The sequence below is a fragment of the Mustela putorius genome, unplaced genomic scaffold (assembly GCF_011764305.1).
Source record: "Mustela putorius furo isolate JIRA1106 unplaced genomic scaffold, ASM1176430v1.1 tig00003853_pilon_pilon_pilon, whole genome shotgun sequence".
Classification (NCBI taxonomy): Eukaryota; Metazoa; Chordata; class Mammalia; order Carnivora; family Mustelidae; genus Mustela; species Mustela putorius.
The window spans coordinates 79,640,614-79,666,188 of NW_025422005.1; the positions used below are offsets into that span (position 1 = coordinate 79,640,614).

General features: G+C 35.9%; 1 protein-coding gene across 4 annotated transcripts in view; it reads right to left on the reverse strand.

Annotated features, from left to right (window-relative positions):
- ARHGAP29 (Rho GTPase activating protein 29) overlaps positions 1-24,654 on the reverse strand; it is a 63,018-nt gene extending 38,364 nt beyond the window's left edge. The window contains exons 1-3 of one of the 4 annotated variants that reach the window (XM_004752568.3): positions 24,495-24,654; positions 18,892-19,120; positions 8,747-8,881 (exon numbers count right to left, since the gene is read on the reverse strand). In XM_004752568.3, coding sequence (XP_004752625.1) covers positions 8,747-8,881; positions 18,892-19,096 — 340 coding nt within the window. In that variant the 5' untranslated portion in view covers positions 19,097-19,120; positions 24,495-24,654. Of the gene's footprint in view, positions 1-6,738; positions 6,862-8,746; positions 8,882-18,891; positions 19,129-24,494 lie in introns of those variants that run through there. The other 3 variants (XM_004752567.3, XM_013056130.2, XM_004752570.3) reach the window with 3 other exon arrangements.
- Positions 24,655-25,575: the final 921 nt, after the last annotated feature.

Here is a 25,575-nt window from a genome sequence, read left to right on the forward strand (position 1 = left end):
AAGGAGCAATTGGCTCCCTGTATCCCATCCTCTGTAGGATCCTTGCCAATAAAGGAAAGGTAGAGAGACCAAGAGAAGAGGAAGCTATCCTTTACTTTAAAACAAGTTGTTCTGAAGTTTAGCTGCACAGCAGAATTACCTAGGGAGTCTTAAAAACAAAAATCTGGGTCTTACCACCAAAAATTCAGATTTCACAAGTCTGGTGGAGCAGAGGTATTTGTTCAAAAGGTCTCCCAGGTGATTCTAGTGTACAACTAGGGTTGAAAATGCTTGCTGGAAAGCAAGAACTCCTAAGCCAGGATGAAGGAAGCCTCAGGCCTCTAAGCCTCATGAAATTACAATCAAGATTTTATATCGATAAGCATTTGTAGATATGAGGGGCTAAGAGCCACATCTTTCATCAGATTCTTCTAAATATCACTGATACAAACAAAAAGAAAAACTTTAAGAACCACCATAAATAATTTTAAAGCAAGTTTTGGACTTCTGCTCTGGCCACGATGGAAATACAGGTTTACACTTCTGCCTGAGACAACCGAAAGAAACTCAAACAAAATATAGGAAACAAACATTTTCAAGACATTGGCTATAAGGCAACTAAAGATAAGAACCTTGACAGATAAATGAATACTGTAAGCTCACAAGAGCCCCAGTTTCTTGCCCAAAACCACAGAGAGTAGATTCCCCGGTAAAAGAAACCATTATGGATAAAAGTCAATTTGTAATAATGAAGAAGTCAATTTATCAAGAGGACATAACAAATCTATACATTTATGCACCTAATAAACAACTTTAAAATCCAGGAAGCAAAACCTAATAGAACCACAATGAGAAATAGACAAATTTACAGCTATGGCCAGAGATTTCAATAGCCCTCTCTCAATAACTGACAGAACATATATATGGATAATCAGTAAGGATACGGAAGACTTCAACAATACTATCAGCCTCCTCTGCCAGATACATTTGTAGAACACTCCATCTATTAACAACAGAATGCCTGTCTTTTCAAGTACAAAATGAATATTTGCCAAGATAGACCATTTCATAAAACAAGTCAAAATGAATTTAAAAGAATTCAAATCAGGCAAAGGATGTTCTGTGAGCAAATGGAAGTAAATTAGAAATAATGGGAAAATCTCTAGAAAATCCCCAGATACCAAGAAACTAACACACTTCTAAATAACCCATGGGTCAAAGAAGAAAAAGGGAAATTAGAAAGTCTTTTGAACACAATGAAAATGAAAATACCACCTACCAAAATCAGTGAAAGGGGGCCACAGGAAGGGACAGAAAGGAAGGAGTACTAAGGGGCACCCATTACCTGGATTGGGACAGTTTCACAAGGGTTTTTATGTCAAAACTGATAAAATGGGATCCTTTAAATATATGTACTTTATTGAATATCAATTATACCTCAACAAAGCTGTTTTAAAAACCTCACTGGAAAGTCACCTTTAAATAGTAATTTATAATGTCTATTTATAATAACTTATGACCAGCAAAAATGTAAAGCCTACTTCTATTTCCTAACCTTAACCTGTTAGACTTTAAAGAAAAAAAAATACCTTATAACACTACAGCAAATTCTACAATTATTCTTCTTCTTTCTTACCTATATCTTCTGTAGCACTAAACATGACTGGGAGATTTAAAAAGCAGTAACTGCGAATCCCCAAATGACAATTATCTGACCCATCTTCCTTTATCCTTACTTGAATGACGTTACAGCTATCGAATGAAAATTACTATTATTGCCCTTGCCTCCGATTCAAAATAGCCCTATATTCCTAGTATCTTTTCTCTTTTTTGCTGCTCAGTGTTTCAAAGAAAAGTCTTTGGCTCCTTTCCAGTAATAAATCTTTCCACTCTCTCCTGCATTCTCCAAATCCTGTGCCACCTCCCTCCATAGTTTTATTATCTCCCACTCAATTGACACTTTTTCTCACACTATTAACATACTCAAATCTTTCCTCTGTAAAAAAAAACTTTCATTTCACCATATTTTCCTCTTAAAGCTACCATCCAATTTAACTCCCCCCACACTGTTTTTTAACTGCCAAACCTCTATAAATAGGTTATGACTAAATTCACCAGGATTTGGCTTTTCATCCAGTCTAATGGGTATCAGAGATTGAAAAACTTTGCGTAAAGGGCTAGAAAGCAAATATTTTAGACTTTTCAAGACACGTGGTATGCTGGAACTATTCCTAAAGGAGCCATACATAAATGAGATATGGTGATACATAAATAAGTAAGAGTGGCTGTGCTCTGATAAAGCTTTATTTACAAAACAGGCAGCAGGCCAGATTTGAGCCACCAGAAATAGTCTGCTCAGCCTGATTAAGAGGATGGGTTCTGAAGCCAGTCTGTCTAGGTTAAATCTTAAATCCTGTCCCCTACCAGGGACTTAACGCAACTGCTCTGTGCCTCAGTCTCCTCATTTATAAAGTGGGGACAACAATATGTATTTTGAGAACAGTTATAAAAGTTGAATTAACTTAAAACAGAGCCTGTTACAAAGAAAATGCTCAATAAATGTTAGTTATTATTTTCACTTAACACCACTTAACAACACTGCCAACAAAAACATATTAGTCAAACTTGGAGATCTTTTTTCTTCTTCTGAGTTTTCATCTTACTTGTCCACTCTACAACTCTCAACAGCTCCACCACTTAATACACATACAATCTTGGACAAACCTCTCTATGTACCAAGCTTCCTTATCTGCAAAATAAGGTTGAGAAATAACAGTATTGACCTGAAAAATTTGCTGTGAGGAATAATGGGATAATCCATGCAGAGTTTAATGGTGTCTGGTATATAATGTCTGCTATTATTATTGCAAATATTAACCACTTTCTTCCATCTCAAAGTATTCTACACTCTTAGAAGCAATGTGTTTTAGTAACTAGAAGAAGTGGGGCTTCAGAGTTTTGACCGGAGTTTGTATATAATCTCTACCACTCCTGGTGTTATTCTGAATACATCACCTCACTGCAATTTCTTCATCTGTAAAATAGCATATCATTGAAAGAAATGACTGAGAAAACAAATGTAAACCACCCAGAGTACAGTGCTTGGTAGACAGTAACATGAGTGCTGTCATGTTCTGTGTATCTGTCTATTGACAATCTTACTTTATATAGTCGTCCCCACCCAGCCTGCAGTTCTCTTTGGCTTTCTTCTTTATACACTATCTCCACAGAACTGTATCCACTTTATCAGACCTTTGAAGGAAATGAATCCTTAAAGTACCTCTCTAGTTCTCACCTCTGAGCTCCAGATCCACATTTCCAATGGTCTGTTTGATATATTCTTTCTCCTACTTTCTAGGCTTCCCCCACCAGCATTACAACCTCAACATGTCCTACCTGAACCCTATCCTCCCTTCCATTCTGCCCTGCAAGCCTACTCTTTTCTCTACATTCCTTAGCTTATACCTTTGCTTTTAAAATACCTCTAAAATATTTCTTCCTTACCATTCCCACTGCCATTCAGTTCAAAAGGCCACATTTTACCTGTAGTCTGGATTATTTAACAACCTGCTAATTGGTGTTACTGTGTCCACTCCCTTCTCCCTATTAGCCATTCTTCAAAATGACATCAAAATTTTGCTCAAGGTTTAAATAACTGTCTCCCTTGAGCTCCAAATTAAGTCACAACAATAAGTACTAAGACATATTAAGTATCGCTTTAAGAAATCACATGAGTAGCTTTCAAACACACCATCTATTAGTGATTTTCAAACTTTTTTGACCACAACCTTCAGTAAGAAATACATATTATATCATGACCAAGTATTCCAAACACATACAATAGTTATTAGTTACATAACACCTCTGAAGTTTCAAAACATCCTTAAGTCTTATATAATGAGTGTTGCATTCTGATTTTTCTTTTCTATTCTCTTTTGTATTTTAAAAATGCTGGTTACAATCCACTAACTTGATGTCATACATCAGGACCTACAGTTTGCAAACCAATGAATTAAAAGATAAAATGTAGACAAATTTTCATCATATGCATAGGGGGAAAGACCAAAAAGCAGTATGGCTTACAAAATGAAAACTTTAAGTTGCTTCTGAGAAACACAAAAGACAACCTGAAGAAATGAAATGTATACCATAGTCTCAGAAATGTTAAACATGTAACTTCTCCTTAATTTATAAATTGTAAGTTTATAAAATCATAAATTTTACTCATCATCCTCAAAATACCAATAGATTTTTTTAAATAGATTTTTTTTTTGGAATTATATAAGCCAATTCAAAAGTCCTGATCAAAAAATAAAATCCTGAAAAAAAAGAGTAACGGGAAGAGGAGTTACCCCATCAGATACTAAAACATACTATACAACTTTATATAGTGTGGTATTGGCACATGACTAAACAAATCAATGGGGCATAAAGTAAGTCCCAAATGATATAACTATATATGACAGTTTAGTGTATTTATGATAAAAATGGCATCTCAGATCAGTGGGGAAAAGAATTATTTGATAAATAAGCTAGACATGTAGACAATCTAGAATGTATCAAGGACTTTAATTTAATAAGTGACACCAGGAAAACATTAAATGAAAACACACTGTAGAATGCTATTATAATCTCAGAGTGGGAAAGTCCTTCCTAATACCTAAAACCCAAGGACCATAAAAAGGACAGATACATTTAAATGCAAAAATAAAATACCATAAGCAAATCAAAAGATAAAGAAAATATGCAATTTATATCAAAGATTAAGGGCTAATTTCACTTATACAAAGTTTCTATAAATCAGTACTAGAAAAAAAGACCAACCACACACACACACACAAAAAAGGGTAAAGAGGCAACTCACATAAAAGGATGTACAAATGGCTCTAAAACATGAAAACATATTCAACTGCACTCAAAATGAGGGAAATGCAAATCAATCTACACTGAGATGCCAATTTTTACTATTAGACTGGGTTACAAAGCTTGGTAACCAGCTCTGTTGGCAAAGGTGCAATAAATCAGCCTTCTCAGCACTGCTATCAGAATGGCAGAGTTCCCACAGAGGTTATTTAGCAATATAAAGAAAATAAATACAAATGAACATGGCTATTCATTGAAGCATTATTTGTAACAGAAAAAAAAAAGGAAACAATCCAAATATCCATTAGTGATTAGTTAAATAAATTATAGCACATGAACATAACAGATTACCATGCACCTTTGAAAAAAAACAGAACAAATTCCAACAAAAGAATTAGGCAACCCTTTATGTACAGAACATAACTCAGAACAATGAGCAAGGAGCAGAATGCTACCATTCGGTAAAAAGGAGAGTAAAAAAAAGAACATATTGTATTGTTTACATAAAATAATGTCTCTAGAAAGATACACAAAAATCCAGTAGTAGTTGCGGCTTATCTAGGTAAAGGAAAGGGTAGCCAAGCATCTGAGGTAGGAAAGACACTTCACTGCTGAATACTCTTTTATGCCATTTGCATTACGAATCATTTCAATGTACTGCCTATTAAAAATTTAAGTTTTCAAAACAGAAAGAAGACACAAAGCTCCTACAATTTCAGACACATAATCAAAGCTCATTTTTCTCTTTTGTTTCTCAGTTTTTAAATATAGTGCAAAATACAGAACACGAGAAACCTAAATGAACAGTCATATTAATTTAAATTACAAATAAGACTAACCGAAACAAATGTAAATAGTGAAAACACAAATACTTAAGTACATAATAAATTCCTGAGTGAAGATGTCTTTTATCTACTTCAAAAATAAGCTGTATCTCTCTTACCATATTGCAAATATTTTGTCAGACTTAACTTCCTGCCTGGAAACAGGACGAGACATAGGAAATACAAATCACTACCAGAATAAATGAGTAAAGCTTTTTCTTTTAAAGTTTTTAATTTGATTTAAAGCTTAAAATTTTTCTTTAAAAATTATCAAAAAGGTAAATTCCATACTTAAAAAATAAGAGGAGTGAGAGATTCCAATTTTATTCCAATGTATTTATGATGTACAGGAAGTGGACAGACTTTATTCATCCTGCAGTAGCACAAACAAAATTATACCTCCCTGATTCTAAAGTCATTCTGTATATCTTTTTTTTTAAATGTCTTAGTATACTTGCCAATTGCATCGACAGTTAAGATGTCCTCCTCAGCAAGTCATGTCATCTTTATTTTTTAAATGCAATCAGGGATTTAAGAAAAAATGATCTCCACATTCCAGACAGCTTTCTGATCCCAAGTTATAACAGCTTTTTTTTCTTTGAGTTTTCCCCATTTAAAATAGAAATAAAAATGCACTTTAATAGGTTTTTTGAAAATATTAAAATAGACAGCATATGCAAAACATCTAGACTGCCAAAGAACAGAGATTCAAAAATGGTTTCTGCCTCCCCCTTGTCTTTCCAGGGTTTGAAAATAATCATTAAAAGAAAAAATTAAGTAAGCTCTAATTTGACCTCGATTTTTCAGGTCACTGGATATTTTTCATTTTTAAACTCCTTTCACTTAGATGGTCTCAACAATAAGAGCAAGGAGGAAAGGTTTTATTTAAAAACATAAAATTACACCAAGGAAAAAACGATTTTTTAAATTTTCTGGTCTCATGCAGCCTTACTAAAACAGAATAAGCAAAGTAATCTTTTAAATTCCACCCAACACAAAAGAAAGATGGTAACAATAATCCCAAAGGTAAAGACAGTCCTAGTGGGAGATAATATTCAAAAGATAGCTTTACCTCAAAGGAAAAAAGATCTCCAAGGCAGCTGAGAGGCCACTTTCTTCGTTTGTTTCTGGAATGTGGACACCAACTATACACAGGCATACTCCTTCCCCAGGACATCCTGACTGCACACAATAGCTACTGACAACAATTGAATGAACTGTGGTCGCTATTTCCAAGCATGGAAATTTTACTATCTATAGACGCAAATTTCCCTATCTAAGTTAAACGGCACTTATAAACAGGCTATTTAAAAACAAATTTGGTTACTAAGCACATTTTTAAAAGTCACAACAAACTATTCATTTTTCCCATGTAAAGTCATCTACATGTTTTTTAATGCTTGAAATACAGAAAAAGAAACAAGGAAAAAGAACCACTCAAGCAAAATAAATCTACGTCAAAAAAGCAGAGGAAGTGGTTCTCAGGTATAGGGACCATATATTATTGACAAAGTTTTTATTTTCTTCTCCTGCCTCAGCCCTTGACACTTACTTGCCCTTGGCTTTCTCTAGATAGGAGTATGTGTTCCCCAACTGCATTAAGTTCTTCACATTCAGATTTCTTACAAAAGTGCTCTAGATCACAGTCCCCAACCTCCACCCACCCTAACCCAGGAAATGCCCACCGGACTCGGAACAGGTAATTCCCCTCCCCAAAGAATCCTTTCCTTTCTTTATTCAACCCCTGGTGAGTCACTTTCTATAGTTACTTTGCTTGAATTCAGATTACTTATCAGTGACATTTAATGCTGACAATCCCTTTCTAGAACCTCACACTCTTAAAATTCCATGACATCTTTCTCTAGACCATCTCCCTATTTCTTAGGTGTTTCTCAGGCTCCTCTATTTTCTCTCCATCCCTGGGACCTCACACTCAGCCTACACTTACTCTGCAAACTGTGGATTGGAGCTGCCCTCTTCCATTATCACCGATACACCAACAGCTTTCAAGTCCCTATCTTCAACTCCAAACTTCACATTAATCCTCAAATTCCACCTGTCCTGTCCATCAAACCAGCACCCATCTCCTCTTCTATAACAACTACACTCCACCTCCATCACACTCCAGCTTCTTTGATCAGACTGGCAGCCCACATGCAGCCCTTTATTTCTTTCTTTTTTTTTTTTTTTAAGATTTTATTTATTTATCAGAGAGAAGGGGCGGGGAGAGAGCAAGCACAGGCAGACAGAATGGCAGGCAGAGGCAGAGGGAGAAGCAGGCTCCCTGCTGAGCAAGGAGCCCGATGTGGGACTCGATCCCAGAACGCTGGGATCATGACCTGAGCTGAAGGCAGCTGCTTAACCAACTGAGCCACCCAGGCGTCCCGCCCCTTATTTCTAACCATCTCGCTAACTGAACCCCCTGCCTCATTCTTCTCAAATACTTGCTGCACCTCAATCCTTCTTAAACACTACAGTCTGGAATATTAGATTCTAATAAAATAAAATATTTTTGGTGGCAAGTCATTTCATTAGAGGATAAATCCCAATCCTTGATTCTTTAGCACCTGTAACATACGTGTGTGTGTGTGTCTGTACATCCATATATAATTTTAGTTTCATTTCTTAACCTTAAAAAAAAAGATTCCAATTAAGTCTTTTTCTTTGTTTGGCTCCCTCTTTTAAGCGAAGTCACTACAAATGACCATTTTCCAGCAACAATTGTCCTTACAAAACAAAGATCTTTGTACACTAATAACCTACTTCAAAAGAGCATGCACTCTCAAAAAACTCAGAAATTTTCAATATCAGTTGTTTAGTTTATTTCAGTCATTATTTTCAAATTCCTTCCTGCTGAATGCAGTTTTAATTTTTGAAAGGAATAGAGTTTTAGGTGTGACCTAATGGGAATATCTACATACTGAAGTATACATAATTCCTACTTATATGCATACTGATGCCATGTGGGGAGGTGGCACTGTACTCATTATGGACCAAAATGTATTACTTAGACGCTTTCTGCCCACACCAACACTTTTTTTTTTTTTTTTACCAACAGACTTTTAATACATCTTTCTTACCTTTTACTTTTGCAGTAAGCATTTCTGCAGCATTTTGAAGATCAAGAGAATTGAGGTTCTGATGTTTATTCATTACAGATTTTAAAACATGCAGAAGTTCATCCAGACGTATATGAATAACTTCTTTAAAACAGTCTTAAAAGAAAAAAAAAATTATTTGTTTCCCAGACCAAGTTTCCGGAATGCAAACGATGAAAGACCATTTTGAAGCACACTTCAAATAAAAGCAGTGGCCCTGCAATGTTTGCCTACTGACATGTTCACTTGTATTTTTTACCATTGCAATTAAACCTTCAAAAACTCTATAATCATTTTAAGTTGGTAAGGATTTCACAGTTATGGTCATTTTAGCCCTACCTTTCCCAGTTTAAACTGGGAAAACTGAATGCTCTGCAGATTGTGCCTTCCTTCCTAGCCCCCACCTGTCTGCCCCCAGCCTGCTCTGTTCATTTACAGCAACTCTGGTTAGATGCAGATGACATAATTTTATAAGCCTTATAAATAATGTAACTATATAACTTATCATCCAAACCAAAAACTCTAAGCAAGTGAAAAGGGGAGAGCTACTCCTCCTGCCAGCACCGAGAGGCATATTCCCGGATGGCCATCCTAGGTAAACAAGAAAGAATAATCACCCTAACTTTAAAATCCCTCAAGTAATCTTCAAAAGTCTGAAAAGATGACTACTTTAAATGTAACACTCTGATATAATTTTCCTTTCTGTAACCTTATAGAACCAGTTTTAAATACAGTTAAAATTTTTTAAATGCTTCCTATGTGGTAGGTACTGTTAAAAGCACTTAAAAGATATTATCTCATTAACTTTCACATCCAGATAATTTTAAAATACCCACTGTACAGATGAGAAAATTGAGGCACACTCAAGTTCACCAAGTTACTAAGCCGTGGGGACAGAATTTGAACCTAGTGAATATAATTCTAGAAGCCACGCTCTTAATGTTAGACTGCTTCCCCCTGAAATAGCTTAGAAAACAAAAATAATGTCATAATTATATAATTATTTCAGAAGTGTTGAAAAGATAACCATTAGAAATAAAAACTGTCTTTAGAATAAAAAACCAAAATGAAAAATTTTTGAATGAAAAAGCCATCATCCATCAAATATGCCATCTTTTAGAAATGACACCGCTTAGGAACAAGCACACCTACCACCCTGAGCTTGGTTTCTACTACCATTCGCTAAAAAAGTATCAGGGCTCCTTAGAGAAATGGTTGATTCTAGGACTGGGGCAGAAAACGTGCAGGACAAGTTAGGTGCATCTAGTAGAGCCAGAAAGTAAGAGCTTAGCAAAAACTAACCCTCACACTGACTAAGGTACTTCAAGGGTACACAGAAGCCAACTGAGAGAGCTCCTAACGGCCAAAGCTAGAACAATTTGAGCAACAAATAAAGTAGTACTCAAAGTATAAAGTAAATATCCATTAGTTCATACTGACACAAATAAATGAACAAATTAGTGAGTGCAGGAAGAGATATATCTCTTGGATAGAAGAATGCCAAATAATTTATATAGATATTTTGTCCTCAAGTAGATGGAGCATGCATATAGTGACTTCCTTCCAAAGAGTAAAGTAGAGAAAGGGGGACAAAAAGAGTAACTTTAAAGTAAAGAAACTTTATTACTAAGACAGATGATCAAGGTTGACATTGAGTGATAAATCATGTTTCTAGAAATTATTCTTGATATGACCTGTGATGAAAATGGCACTTTATATCTGTTCCTCCCAACATCCCAATCCAATCATGAGAAAAACATCAGATAAATTCTAATCAGGATGCATCCTACGAAATATCTAACCAGTATTCCTTAAAGCCGTCAGGGTCATCAAAAATGAGCTAAGTATGAGAAACTATCACAACCAAGGAGGGTCTGAAGAGACATGAGAATTAAATGTAATATGAAAGGATCCTAGAAGAAAAGAGGGACATTAGGAACAACTTACGGAAATATGAATAAAACTATGGGCTTTAATCAATAATAATGTATCATTATTATCAAATATTGGTTAACAGATGTACCATATTAATGTCAAGTTGTTAATAAATAAGAAAAACTGGGTATCAGAATATATGGGAACAGTCTGTATTATCTTCTCAATTTTTCTGTAAATCAAAAACTGTTTTAAGAATAGAGTCTATTTATTTATTTTTTAAACCAACATATAATATATATTTTTTTAAGATTTTATTTATTTATTTGACAGACAGAAATCACAAGTAGGCAGAGAGGCAGGCAGAGAGAGAGAGAGAGAGAGAGAGGGAGGGAAGCAGGCTCCCCAGGGAGCCTGATGCAGGGCTCAATCCCAGGACCCTGAGATCATGACCTGAGCCGAAGGCAGAGGTTTAACCCACTGAGCCACCCAGGCGCCCCTGTATTGTTTGTTTCAGGGGTATACGTCCATGAATCATCAGTCTTAACACAATTCACGGCACTCACCATAGTACATACCCTCCCCAATGTCCATAACACAGCCACCCTCTCCCTACACACACACCCCCCAGCAACCCTCAGTTTGTTTCCTGAGAAAGAGTCTCCTGTGGTTTGTCTCCCTGTCTGGTTTCACCTTGTTTCATTTTTCCCTCCTGAATAAAGTCTATCTAAAAAATAAAATACAGATGGGCAAGAGATATTGGGAATTTTATGTACTTTTGGAATTTTCCTGTAAAAATATATTAAATTATAAATGCATTTTTTAATTATAAAAGTTTCAAATGCTACAGAATATGCGCTATGCAGCTTAAAGAATAATCTGAAATGATCATTATCTGTTTCATCTGTTTCCTAACTGTGGATGTTACTTCATTTAGTAGGTTTACTTAGTTGAGACAATAAAGCTTAGTGGTTGGTTAAAAGCATTATCTCTAGAAGCAGACTGCCTGAATTTGAATTTCAGCTGCATGGTTCATAAACCTTGGGTGAGATACTTAACTTCTGCGTGCCTCAGTTTCCTCACCTATAAAAGGAAGACAATAGTAACTACTTCATAGTATTGTTGGATTCAATGACTTAAAACACATCATGCTCTTGGAACACCCACCATAAATGTTTACAGCTATTTTTATTAGTTAAGGCAATGGTGGAAATAGGCTAATAACATAGGTTAGGTCTGAAATGGAACCTAGTACCTTTGAAATAAAAGAAACTTCTGGAAAATAATATAATTTGAATAGTTGTAAAAATAACATAATTATATTTTTCCTAGTTTTGCACTGCAAAGCCTATTGTTTTATATATACATATGTGCATATGCAATTACTATAATGTTTAGCCAAAATCTTAATACTAGTTATCTAGAAGAGTAAAACTCCAGTAACCCAATGTTTGCTTGTTTATCTACCATGCCTGTAATATGGTAATCTGAATTTTAATTTATTGTTTTACTCATTTGTGCCATTTATTTTCTGCTTCATTTAGCTTATCAAGTGAAAGCAGATTAGCCAGCTCCACTTTTTGGTTCTCATGCATTAACACAATACCACAGTGTTTATATTGCAAACACTTCATGGAAATGCTTAAGTAAATAAATGAAAAAACCATGGTGTTTTCCTTGCTTTAAAAAAACTGACAATAATTTTTAAAACCACTCTTGTTAATTTAGCTTAACCTCTCTGGGAAAGCAATGAAAACAAGGAGGAAAGTAAGTTTCAGAACTTATCACTAGGAAACTCCCTTTTTTTGCAGTAATGCCTTCTGAATTTACAGGATAAAAGCTAAGTATGAACAGCAGCTTCCTTTATTCAGCCACTTGGGGACTGTAAAAATAATAATAGCTGACATTTTTAAAAACTTACTGTAAGAGCTTTATATATATGAACTCTAGTCTTCACAACATCCCAGTGACGTAGGTACTATTCTCTCCTTCCAACAGATGCAGAAACTGAGGCACTGAGAAGATAAGTAACTTGCTCATGGCGATATATAACTAGCAAGTTTCAGAGTGAGGATTCCATCTTAGTTGTTCTAGCTCTAGATTTTGTGCTCTTAATCACTATGATATGGTAACATGATTAAAGAAGTTACGGTTTAATGACAGGTACTCTGCACTCTCTGATTAAATAGGCTTTACCGTCTAATCAAATATGCCAGTTACTATTATAAATGGTGTTAACGTATTATAAACAATTCCAGACAAGTGAAACAAACAAACAAACAAAAGTAGTCTCCTAAGAGTTGGCACATTATGTCCTAAAGCAGCTACCTGTATTTCATTCTTTATTCTTCAAAGATTCATTTCAAAGTCATAACCTATCTACATTTACCTGAACTCTTCCTAAGTGATATCCATTAGAAATCACTTCTGGAGAGATCTACTTCTAAAAGAACATGGCAGGAGAACATACCTGAGACTAGCAACCCAACCTTCCTAATATTTCACAAAATTTCTGGATATAGAGGATATATATAGAGGATATAGATGATGAAAATTAATTTTCATCAGTGGTAAAATTAACTGTTGAAATTTGTCTGAAATAAATTTGCATATTCTCCTGTATAATCACCTAGGGAAAATTGAGTTAATCAAAAAGATAGGATTTCAATTAAGACTGAAAATTTATGCAGACTTTCCCTCTTACAATAGAACATATTACTTAATGGCATTAGACTTTTTATTTAACTTCTTTTATTTAAAAAAAATTACCTTATAAAGTTAACATACCTCTTCTAACTATAGTTCAGACAAATTAAGGACCTAGACAGAATTCATCAGAAGCTATCATTTATAAGATTCAGTTATGTTTTTACAAAATAAAGTGATACACTAAATCAGAAAGCTTTTTTTTTTTAAATTAGAGAACTTTATCTGCAACTGATGATAAAGTTTTATCTTCCTTTCTAAACTATTTAAAGAACAAAACATTGACAAGGCACCACTATCACAATAGTAAACGTTCATTAAATTCCAGTTTCAAAATAGTGTATTAGACAAACTACCAATTTCCCTTCAAATGCATTTTATAACAGCAATGACTACTTCTCCAAGCACTGAGGGGCAGAAAAATTAAGTAATTTTCACTATTCTTTCTAGCCCAATTAAAAAGCCTTTCACCTTTCACATGCCCAAATGTTGAACTTCCTTGAATGGTGTTCTACCAGAAATGAGGCGGTACACTGCAGAGTTTAAGATTATTGTATGAACTAGAAGAACACTTATGAATCTGTTCTTTGGAATTAAGAACACATTATTCCCTAGGGGGACAACCATAAACCTGAAGTGGTATTTAAACAGCACATATGTTAACTACTAGTGTTGTATTTAAACACAGAAGAGTACATGTATAATACAGTGCCTTCAGCATTTTAAAATAAAATGTAAAATCTGGCCCTGTGACTATTCATAATGCATCTTAATGACACTGGATAGAAATCTAAAACTTCAAATTCCACATGTGCTACTTATATAAGACTACAGGGTAACCTCCTCCTGGAAATAAACAGTGGAAAGAGAATCAACAAACTCTATCAGCTACTTTACCAAAGCATGAGTTTTCACAGACATCTGATGTCCCACATTAAACTCTTAATTTTTATTTGTAAATAAAAAGAGCAGAGACAAATTGTGTACCTACCTTACTTGTTACCACAGAGCTCTTTGGTAGATACTTATTTTCTCTAATCAGTTCCTTAAAAACTATGGCAACGGGAGCTTCATAGACTCACTTTCACAAATTTCACAAATACCACATTTAAGAAAGTTACCATAAAACCCACATTTACAAAATCCTATAGACTAGTGGGAGGCAGATGTCCTCTAAAATGCATTATATGGGGGGCCCTTGGGTGGTTGAGTTGTCCAACTCTTGATTTTGGCTCAGGTCGTGATCTCAGAGTCATAAGATCAAGCCCCAGATGGGGCTCTGCACTCAGCAGGGAGTCTGCTTGAAATTCTCTCTCTCCCTCTCCATCTGCCCCCTGCCCCTACTTGCACTTTCATGCTCTCTCTCCCTTTCACTCTTAAATAAATAAATCTTTTTTATATAAAAATGTATTATATACTTGGAAAACAAATATTTAGTTGTCTTCTACAGCTCTGAACTCTTGATATTCATAACGATGTACAATCTCCAACTTCAATCAAATTCTGAATCACAGAATTATGAAACTGGTAGCATCTGGTACAGCACCTCATTCTTAAATCATTAAATGACTGAGGCCATATTCCAAAACTAGTCAGTAGCAGAACAAGGCCTAGAACTTAGATAAAGTGATTCTCTTCATAGTTCTTTCTGCTATCCATTACTACCAATTTCATCAATTTGTATAGCCTGGCTGGAAACTGATCTGTTGGTTCAAATCAAAGGATAGCATTAAAGCTATGCACTCCAAAGACAAAGGGATTCTAAAAAGACCCCAAGAGTACCTATTTCTAATTAACATTTTGTTAAATTTGCTCCAGTAACAACTATTTCTAGGTTTCTTTAAGTGCTATAGAAATAAACAAATGTTTATAGCTCAAGAATTCATCTCAGTAGTCTTGAGACTGATAAAGGCCAAATGTCTATGCCAGCACTGTCCAACAGAAATTTCTGCAATGATGTAAATATTTATACCTTCACTGTTCAAAATGGTAGCCACTAGCCACATAAGGCTAATAAGAACTTGAAATGTGGGTACTACAACTGAAGAAATAAATTTTTTATTTAAATTTTTATTTAAATTTTATTTGAATTTTTTTATTTAAAATAAAAAGTTATTTTTTTATTAGCCACATGTCTAGAGGTTACCATATTGGATACTGCAGGTCTACATAGTCCCCATCAAAAACAGAACTGGCGGAATGGTATTTTTTTAAAGTACCTGCCATGTGAAGCAGTTGAGATAGCATGGAAAGAACACACACCATTCTGCATTTATGACCTCTGGATTCCAAAAGAAATCACTATATATCAGCAATAAGAGGTTGATGAAATCATACAATCTATGTTATACATACAACTCATCTGTGAAATGGGGCTAAAACTACCGGTCTTTGTGGGTACTCTGATTAAATGGTGTTTGTATGTAAAAGCACTTTATAAAATGCAAAGCACCATATATAATTACGTATCATTCCTATAACAAGTTTCAAGGAAAGGAAAATGTGGCTATAAATCAATCATAAAGCTATTAATCTACGTGTAGCCTCAGAAATATGATTGAACACCTGAAGCAAGGGTCAAGTGATTTTTGCACATCATTGCCTCATGAAAGGTAACATATACAAAGAAAACGGTATTCAGATTATACCAAAAGGTGATTTAACTGTATACCTACACTCTTTATTTTTAAAAGCTAACTTTTTAGCTTTTTAACAGCCAGCTGACATGGTAATGAACAATGCCAGAAATCTGGCATCTTTCCTGTTAAGGAAGCAAAAGACAAAATATTGGCAAGGCCACTGAAAAGTCTCCCTCACTCCAAAAGAAAAACAGTGAAACAGCTTTTTACTGTCTGGCCAGTTTATGAGTAGGGTGGTAGTAAACAACAGCAGAAGTTCTCAATACCCAGAAAACGAAAGTATGGCCTATGTCTAGTCTATAGGAACATATATAACAATACCATCTCAAGTAATTACAGAATTTTAAGCTTTTTACCTGCTTTCCTGAAGATTTTTTCTTGTGTGATTCTTGTAATAAAATTATTATGAGGAATAGTCTGATATTCTAACTAGCAGAAAATCATGATCAAAATTAAACATAAGCATATTACTTATAGTATTATTTATAATGAGGTTAATTTATATATTTATATACGCTCCTTTGAGCATATATAATAGAAACAAAAAAATTTCTATCAACTCAAAATTAGTGTCAGATTTTAATAATAATGATCTGAAGATAGAAAACAAATTCTTGTTACATCCAAGATTTGAGATAGCATACATATATCCTTTTAACTCTGATTGAAGAACCAAACATTAAAATCAATCCAAAGGTAAATAATGAAAATTCTCTGGCCATGGCTTTCTAATGAGAGTTGGTTATCCAAAAGTTTTTAGATTTTTTAAATTAATTTACCAGTCATAAATGGCAAACTTTTTTACTATCAGCAATAAAATCAAGAATTTAAATTTTGAAGTACTGGTTTCCTTATTAAAAAGGACAATATCTTGAGGTGCCTGGGTGGCTCAGTTGGTTAAGTGTCTGACTCTTGATTTTGGCTCAGGTTGTGATCTCAGGATCTTGAGATTGAGCCCTGAGTGGTGCTCTGGGCTCAGTGGGGAGTCTGCTTGAGACTCTGTCTCCCTCTCCCTCTGTCTTCCCCTACCCTGGGTGTGCATGCATGCTCGCTCTCTCTCTCTCAAATAAATAAATCTTTTTTTTTTTTAAGGGATAAGATCTTTATAAATTTTTAATAATATATTTTCATGAAAACTAGATTTCCATATGCATACTTTTATCTTAAGGGGCAGTCTCCTTTTGCCATCTTACTTAGAAATTTTCTCTTTTCTCAATTAGAATCAGCTTTCAATTCTCTCCTAGTCTCTGAATTATCTATTCACAAATTAAAATTCACTTAAAAAAACTGAAGATAAAGAGTTGTCCCACTTATTTTAAATTATCATCATTTAAAATCTGTGAGACAAGGGATAAATATGCAAGATCAGGATTTAAAACGATGTTAATCTCCTGAGGAAAACAAAAACAAAAATCTTAACTAAAAATTTTATTTGTATTAATGAACACTTAAATTGATAATTAAAGAAAACTGGATTTTACCCTAAATTGAGGTAAATGATTTGTCAACCAAGGCATCATTTTAAATTTTACTTTCAAAATTAACCCAGTTAATGAACTTACACCAAAAAGAATGACCTTTACTGTATGTAAATTTAAAAACAAATTTAAAACAATTAACCCAGTTAAGAAAAGGGTTTATTTAAAACTATGCTTCTTTAAATAAATGGCAGATGGTATCATTTTGTTAAGAAATTTATTCCCAGTATAATGCTTAATATATTTAGAATACCTTCCCACAAGAAAAAGAAAACTTTATTACCATTTAATCAACCATAACTAAGTTTCAAAATCAAGCTATTAAAATGAACAGGTGTATAGGTAACTTTTTAAAAATAATATTATATATAGTCTCAAAAACATGAGTTATGTGATTGTTTTAAAGAAAATTCAAATACCAAAATTTTAAGGCTATAATTCAAGTCTAGTTGTTTTGGGCATTTCAAATCGAAAAGCAGGTTAGAAGTAAACTCTTAAAAGCAGCATTTAGTATAAGATATGATTTTAGTCTCCTTTCTAGAACATGTATCAGAAAATAAATATTTATCTTATACACAGAGAAAATATTTATTAAACTCTCATGTGTACGAAGACAAAAGAGGTCTCATATAAATAAAACTAGCAATATTCATTTTCTACATCCAGACCTACCATTATGAATATGGAAACGAACTACTATTTATCACAAAAGGATAGGGGCTGTATCTTTCTTATCACTACCATCAAATCTGAACATAAAACAGGTATTAAAAGTTAAAAACCTTAGGGACTAAAATCAACTTGGGGAACACAGATGTCTGTAGTTCTTTACTTTAAGAGAATAAAGTTTGCTCCGTTACCTATTTCTAACTAAACAGAGAATAAATTCTGTGATTATCACTTAATTGAAGAATAGGTTATATAACAGCAAAACAGAATTAAGTGTGACTTTTGAGAAAAAAAAATTTCACTCAAATGCAGTGATTCTAGATTAAGTTTTAGGAACAATGTAGAAAACTGAATCAAGGCAGAAGGATCAAAAATATAAATAATAAACATTAGTCTGCTTCTTAAAGAATAATCAAGGCACTGCATTACCATTAACAAGAACGTTAAAATTCCAACAATCTAAAATTTTCTCATGTCAAATAGGCCTAACCGCTAAGAACCAAAGACTGAGTTTTGTTTTTTGTATGCTTATTCCCTCACACTTACCAAAGTTTCTATTATGTATTGTACTGTATCTGATAATAAAATAGCTTGCACCATAACATCAAACATCAAACATTTTGGGGGGAAAAGGTCATAAAGTAACTAAAGCAGAATACCCTGTTCCTACCACTGTGTACGTGTTTATCTGCAGCTAGGCTGGCATTTAAAATTTAACAAACTATCCAGTAAGAATGTTAAAAGAAAATCGTTGACAAACCTGAAAGAATAGCTTCTTTCAAATATAGTAACATATGCGAGAACTTCCTGATATCATTCACCAACTCCTTGATGTAATCCGGATCAAAAATGGAATTGGAACTTATGGACTTGAGCCCCATTTCAGGAGTTGTAACATCTGTGGAGAGTTGGCCAGATGACAAAATACGTTTTTTCTTTGTCTTTTTCTGTTTGTGAGCAATCATCCTTCCACAGAACAGTCAGAAAAACTGAAATCCTTAAGTGGAAGGGAGAAAAAACAAGAGAAAAACACAAATACCACATCAAACAGAGGAAACATCAGACTAGGTTTCCACAAACACCCCACAGCCCACCTCAGTATTTTATTAACAACAAACACGGTCCTACCAATTTATTTATTAAATGCCAGTCATCTTGACAATTCTATAATAGGCAAACTACTAGTCTCTTCATTTCACAAATAAGCAACCTAAGCTTTGGGGGTTAAATCATTTGTCTAAGCTCTCTGCTAAAAGATGATGAACTGGTACTTAAAACCCAGATCTGTCTAGTTGCCAAAATCCATTCTCTTAATTAATAACTTCCTCTTAACTCCTAGGGTACAGAATTCTTTTAATTATAAGTCGTTCTGAAAAGTCACTTGGCAGAACATACTCTAACTCCATGACATCAGCTTCAAAAATAAAGACGCAATATGAGCTCCAACAAAAGAAAAGACCTATTTTCAAAATCCCCTCTATCATTTACAATGTCTGTCCTGACAAGCTGTTACATCACTTCATTTTGGTATGCTCATTTATAAAATAGGAATACCATTCTGACAATACCTACTTTATGAGATTATTGTAAACATTAAGAGACAGAAATATAGAAGTGTCTGACACATAAAAGTTCAATTACAGTTAGTTCTTAATAATAATGCATACATACACACACATGCATACACATCCCAGGTTATCAAGTTTCAGCAAAAATAATTTTCTGTTGAAAAGAAGTTCTAAAGGTGCCTACAAATCTGATATATCCTGATTGCATGAACAAATAAATGTATGAATATCAGAGCAATATTTTCAGTAATTTAAAGATGGTATAGTAAAAATACTATCTTTTGAAATGAGAAAGGTTTAAACTTAATTTCTGGTTCAATACTTTCTAAATGTGTGACCTGTATAATTTTGCTTACAGGCTGTGTGAGAATTAAAAGGGGACAGAAAATTAAAAGACTTCACAATGAAAACATTTAATCCTGGCACACAGTTGAAACTCAGAAAATCTTAGTTTGTTTCTGCTTCATCCATTTTACCCTTCCAGAACTGAAAGTCCTAATTTTGTCTGTATTTCTTGAATCAAAAAGGAAATTACTGGAGGAATTAAGTTAGCACAACACTTAAACATTTTTCAAATATTTCATCTTCAATATTTTGATACTTTCTAATGGTAGAATTACTAAGAACTGTGAAACTTACAGTAGGAGGTTTTACATAATATTCACTTCCAGGTCACGTGTAAGATATATTATTGTATCATTTATTCTTTCCTATACCTCACCCAACTCTCTAGATTTTTTTCACTTCCTAATCTACAGTATCTTTAATCTATCTACTTCTGCCTGTACTACCACACTAGGTGAATTACCACCATTTCTTATATGAGCTATTGGAACTGATTTTCTAATGATCTTTCCACATCCATTCTTATCCTATTCCAAATGTAGCGAGTACACTTTTCAGAACATGAATCCCAACATGTCATTTCTCTGCTCAAAACCCCTCCAGAGGACAAGTGAGAATCTACTGAGAACTCTAAGGCACAACATGAGAAGGGGCCCCTACTTACCTCTGCAATGTCATCTGGAGCCATAATTCCTACTGGACACTCTCAACATTCCTGCCACACACACTCCCTCCTCATTTTCCAACAGTATTTGTTTACTATGCCCCACAGTAGGAAATAATTTCACATCATGAGACAGTATACACATTAAGTATGTTATGATTTTGTGTGGTTGTGTGCTGGAAAGCATAAAACAGATTCTGGCTAAGGAAACAGGTGATAAACCAGATGTTTTCTATCCTATACCATTTCATTTTTTAAAATGCGGCTTGCAGCCCATCAGAATGGTTTCATACTTGTAATGGGCCATCGACCTACAACTAGAAAAACAGACTATTTGATTCAGGGTCCTGTCTATATACAGTTCCACTTGCCTGGACTACTCCTTCCCCTTTGTTTACTAATTCTGACCTCAACTCAAAGATTACTTCCTCAAAGAAATCTTCCTGGACCATCATGCCCCTGTAACAACTAACATCAAACTAGAACAGAATCTCCTGCTAGATGCATTACAGCATCTTATACTTTTCATCAATGCACTTTTCAAAGTTCAAATAGATGATTCATGTTTTCCTATCTAGATTATAATCCCAAGGAAATCAAGACCATGTCAGTTTGCTAACCATGTGTTCCCTGCTACAGCACAGTGCTTGGCACATAAGGGAAGAACTACTCAAAACTACTTGCAGAGTAAATGAATCTGCAGAATGAACACTGAACTTACAAGGTTGTAAAGTTGCAATTAATGTTTACAGAAACAAAAAAGGTTAACTTTGGATTGTTGCTCTGTTTTAAATGGAAAATATATATGGGTTTTCAAGAAATCTGTCTATAAAACAATATAAAAGAAGAAAAAGAAAAAAAACAAGTCTATAAAGCTGATAAAGGCAAGACTGCATAAAACTGGAATCAAAGTTGGATTTCTGTTCTTGTTTCTCTACTTCTGACAAGGCTTCTCTACTTCTCCAATAGCTTTCAGTGCTGCTTTATTAAATATTTTTGTTAATCTCAAATTATTTCTGAAAATGTAATTTCTACCTTTAAGCTAGTTCCAAACCTATCTAACATTAATCCTTAAATATGTAGATAATTTCTAAAATGAGCCCAGGACAATTTTTTAGTACAATTATTATACCTAAGTCTCCCCACCAACAATAAAAACAAAACACTCAACTTATTTGGGCAGTTCTTTTACAAATCACTCATTGAGAAGACTATTCCTAACTTAACACTTTTGTAGCTTACTTAATTAAAGTCACTCTGATTAATTTTGACAGCTTTTAGTTTAGTAAATTAGATCACTGGTCACTGTCACTGGAAAAAAGATGGTTATTAAAAATGTGTATCATAAGTTTCAAATAAAACAATTCACTTATCTAAGCAATTCACCTATTTTACCATCTTCATAATGTCAAATTAGTAACCCAAAGTTGTAAAAAGTATTTCAAAAATGCCTAAACATTTTTACTCAAGAGTAAGAAAATCTATAAGCAAACAAAACGTGAACGGGGGGCGGGGGGAGGAGGAACTAGAAAGGATTATACTCTATCTCTAGTCTGCATTATTGTGAGTAATGTACTAACTTTGTTATATATACTTAACTATTTTTCCTACTGGAAATGAAAAAAAGAAACACGACAGTTGAAAAAAATTTTTAAATAACAGAATTAATCCAAGTTTTCAAAAAACTGAACTATAATAGAGGAAAATTTGGAGGATATACACTTTCCCAGATCATCCACACTACCTTCCTGTGTCCCAAAATGAATATCCTCTAGTTGGTATTAATGTAAAATGTAGTTACTAACATATTGCAACCGGCAATTTAATTAAATGAGGTAATAATATGGAAAGCACTTAACATTGTGCCTTGTTCATTATGAAAACTCAGTAACTTAACCATTATTATTAGCTGTGCTTTACTGTGAGAGATTGTTTTTTGTTAAATACACGTAGGTAATGAACAAGATTTGGCTACACCACAATATATCTGTAGATTGTGAGCAAGAAATACAGCACTGGAAACAATTCCAGAAACTTGGCTGACTTCATCTAAACCTACTAAATGGCTTCCAAGTGAAGTTTGAACCATGCAAACAGACCATTGAGCAAAATATTTGTGAAACTCTCCAAAATCTCATGCATCTCTTCCAACTCCAAACCATCAACATTAAAAATGTGTTTTATCCACTTAGCAAAGAACTTTGTAGGTAAAAGAATATTACTACACAAAACTACTTTCTCTATATGTTTTTAATTCTAAGTAATATGTGCATTAGAAATGTGAACACTAACTTCCCAATACTCTGTAATGTGACTCTCCCAAGACTTGAGCAGCCTGTGTTAATCAAACGTCCCATGCTGCATGCATATCCTCCCCCAAACACATCATTATATAAGTACTTTCATTTTAGGCACTGGACTAATTAAAGTTTTTAAAACTGCCCCAGATATCTACTTAATAGTTCCCATCTAACTATTCCTACCTCAAGAAAAACTGCCAGATATTTCAGAAATCTATTTCAGCACAATTTCTGATTTGGTAAGAATCTACTTAAAGACGCTTTTAAAAAATCAGAAAAATTAATCCTGGAGGTCTTTGATTATAGTTTTGTAAAGCTCTCCCTACAAAAACAGCATACGGGCAAGTCAAAAAGTTTTATCAATAAAATGCAAATAATTGTAATTTCTAAAGAAAGGCACGCAGTGCACATACACTTCATTCCTGTGCACTTAGAACCTAGCACGTTTAAAAAAGAGGAAGCTGCCCAACCTCCCACGCCTCCAGAATGTCTAGCATTCCTGGCAGGCAGGGCTCTCTCTTGACCAGCCAAAACTACCCCATGCCAAAGAGCACGCTCCCCATCCCCGTATTTAAATACCGAGTAGGGAAACGGAGCAACCAAAAAGGGCAGCGTACATGGATAGTGCCAGAGGAGTGATGTGGTCACCAAGACAGGTGGAAAAAGGGGAACGGGCGCCCAGCTCGGGCGTTTAGCAGCTAACAGTCCTGCCGCCCCCCACAAAGGGTGCGAGGCCAATTCCTTCTTGCCAAAGAGAGTAGAATAAGATTAACATGGAGACAAGAGGCTCAGTCACTAGGGTTCTTGAGCTCACCCGTTAAAAGGAAATCTAACAGTCAAGCCCCAAACACATCCACAACGGAATTGGGAAAACCAGTGACACTGAGGCCTCTGAACGAAAGAGCTCCTGCTCAGCCCAAAAGAGAGAGGCGAGAAGAACAACGCACCACGGATATTCTAAAACGTCTCCGGAATGGAACCCAGCTGAAGTGAGGACTGTAGTCAGGACAGGTGGGAGTGGGGCGGGTCAGAGCTAAGACTGGACTCGCTAGCGGTCAGGAGCACACAAGAGCCTCAGTTTAAACCCGAACTCTGACAATTACTAGCCCGTGTGCTCCAGCAGGCTAACCTCATCTTCCCCGTGTAAAAAATAACTTAAATAATCACGGACCTGTTGCGAGGGTTAAAGAAGTTAAAATGTGGAGCAGTCTTACGTGGACGATGGGACTTGTTACTTGTTTGCTTTAATTTTAATCGTCATCTGTTTTGGGCAGGCGCTCGCGGCCGCCAGGCGCGCCGTTCGCACCGTCAGACCCCTTCCGGACGACCACGAGCACCGAGGCCAGGAGCCCGACCCCCAGCGCAGCCCGCCGCCGCCCCGGCTCGGGGTCGCCGCATGGGCCACCCACACCCTAGACCGCAACCCGCCCGCCGCACCGCGGACCACCCCAGCCCCGAGCCCCAGCCGCCGCAGCCCCACACTCACCGCGGCGCTCCATCCTGCGTCCCGGACGCGGACGCCCGCCCAACACTCACGGCCGCCGCCGCCTCCGCCGAGGGCTGGAGCTCGCCGCCCCCATCCCCCACGACCCGCGGACGCCGGGCCAAGCCGCCACCGCCACCACCGCCACCGCCCCAGCAGCTTCGGCCACCACCGCGCCGCCCCGTTTGCTCCGCCCCCCGGCCTCGCACCTCCCGCCCGGCCGCGGCTCGCCCCCTGGGGCCCAGCCCATTGGCCCGCGCGTCCGAGCGGGGCGGGGCTCCGGCGTCAGGCCGCAGGTGGGGGCGGCTGCCGGCTCCAACACGCGGAGCGCGGGTTGTCAGAGGCACTCCAGCGGGCAGGCTGTCCCCAACATTGCAGGACGTGTTAGCCACAGTGTGGGGCTCGAGGCACGACGGGCGGAGCGAACCTCAGGCACGAGTCACCTGATGACTTCATCTGGCTAACAGGAGTTTCTCAAATGAGCAATCTACATTTCTTATAAGGTACTTCTTTTGATCACCTGTTCATCCCTCATCAAGGCCTTTAAGAAAACAAAAACAAAAACAAGACCTCATACCGGCAAAGTGTAACACAAGCCTGGCTCAGCTTCCCTCTGTAGCGGGTAGTATTTCCCACTTAGACCTATATTACTTTCTTAAGCTTCTCTCTCAAAACTCACTCAGAATGAGAAAGATGTCTGAGAAGGATGGAACAATTAAGGAAAGCATCAGGGGCCCAAAGCACGTAAGCCTCCATATCATACACACTGGAACAAGCAATGCCCTTTGTGTCTGTGTTGGAACACTGAGAAAAACCTGATGGAGAAACAGAGGGCACATGGGGCAGGAGACTGTGGGTAATGGTGAAGACAGAAAAATTATCACCATGGGAGAAAGCAGAATAAGACATAGGAGAGTGTGAAGAGGAAAAGGAGAAAGGGAATAGGGGTGCAGACATAGCAGGAGGCAAAATCAAGGAAGGCAGAAAAAGGTGATGACAGAGAAAACAGGAATGAGAAATAAAAGAGAGAAGGGAGACACTACCTACTTACAGAAAAAAATAATGAGCCTGATAAAGCCAACAA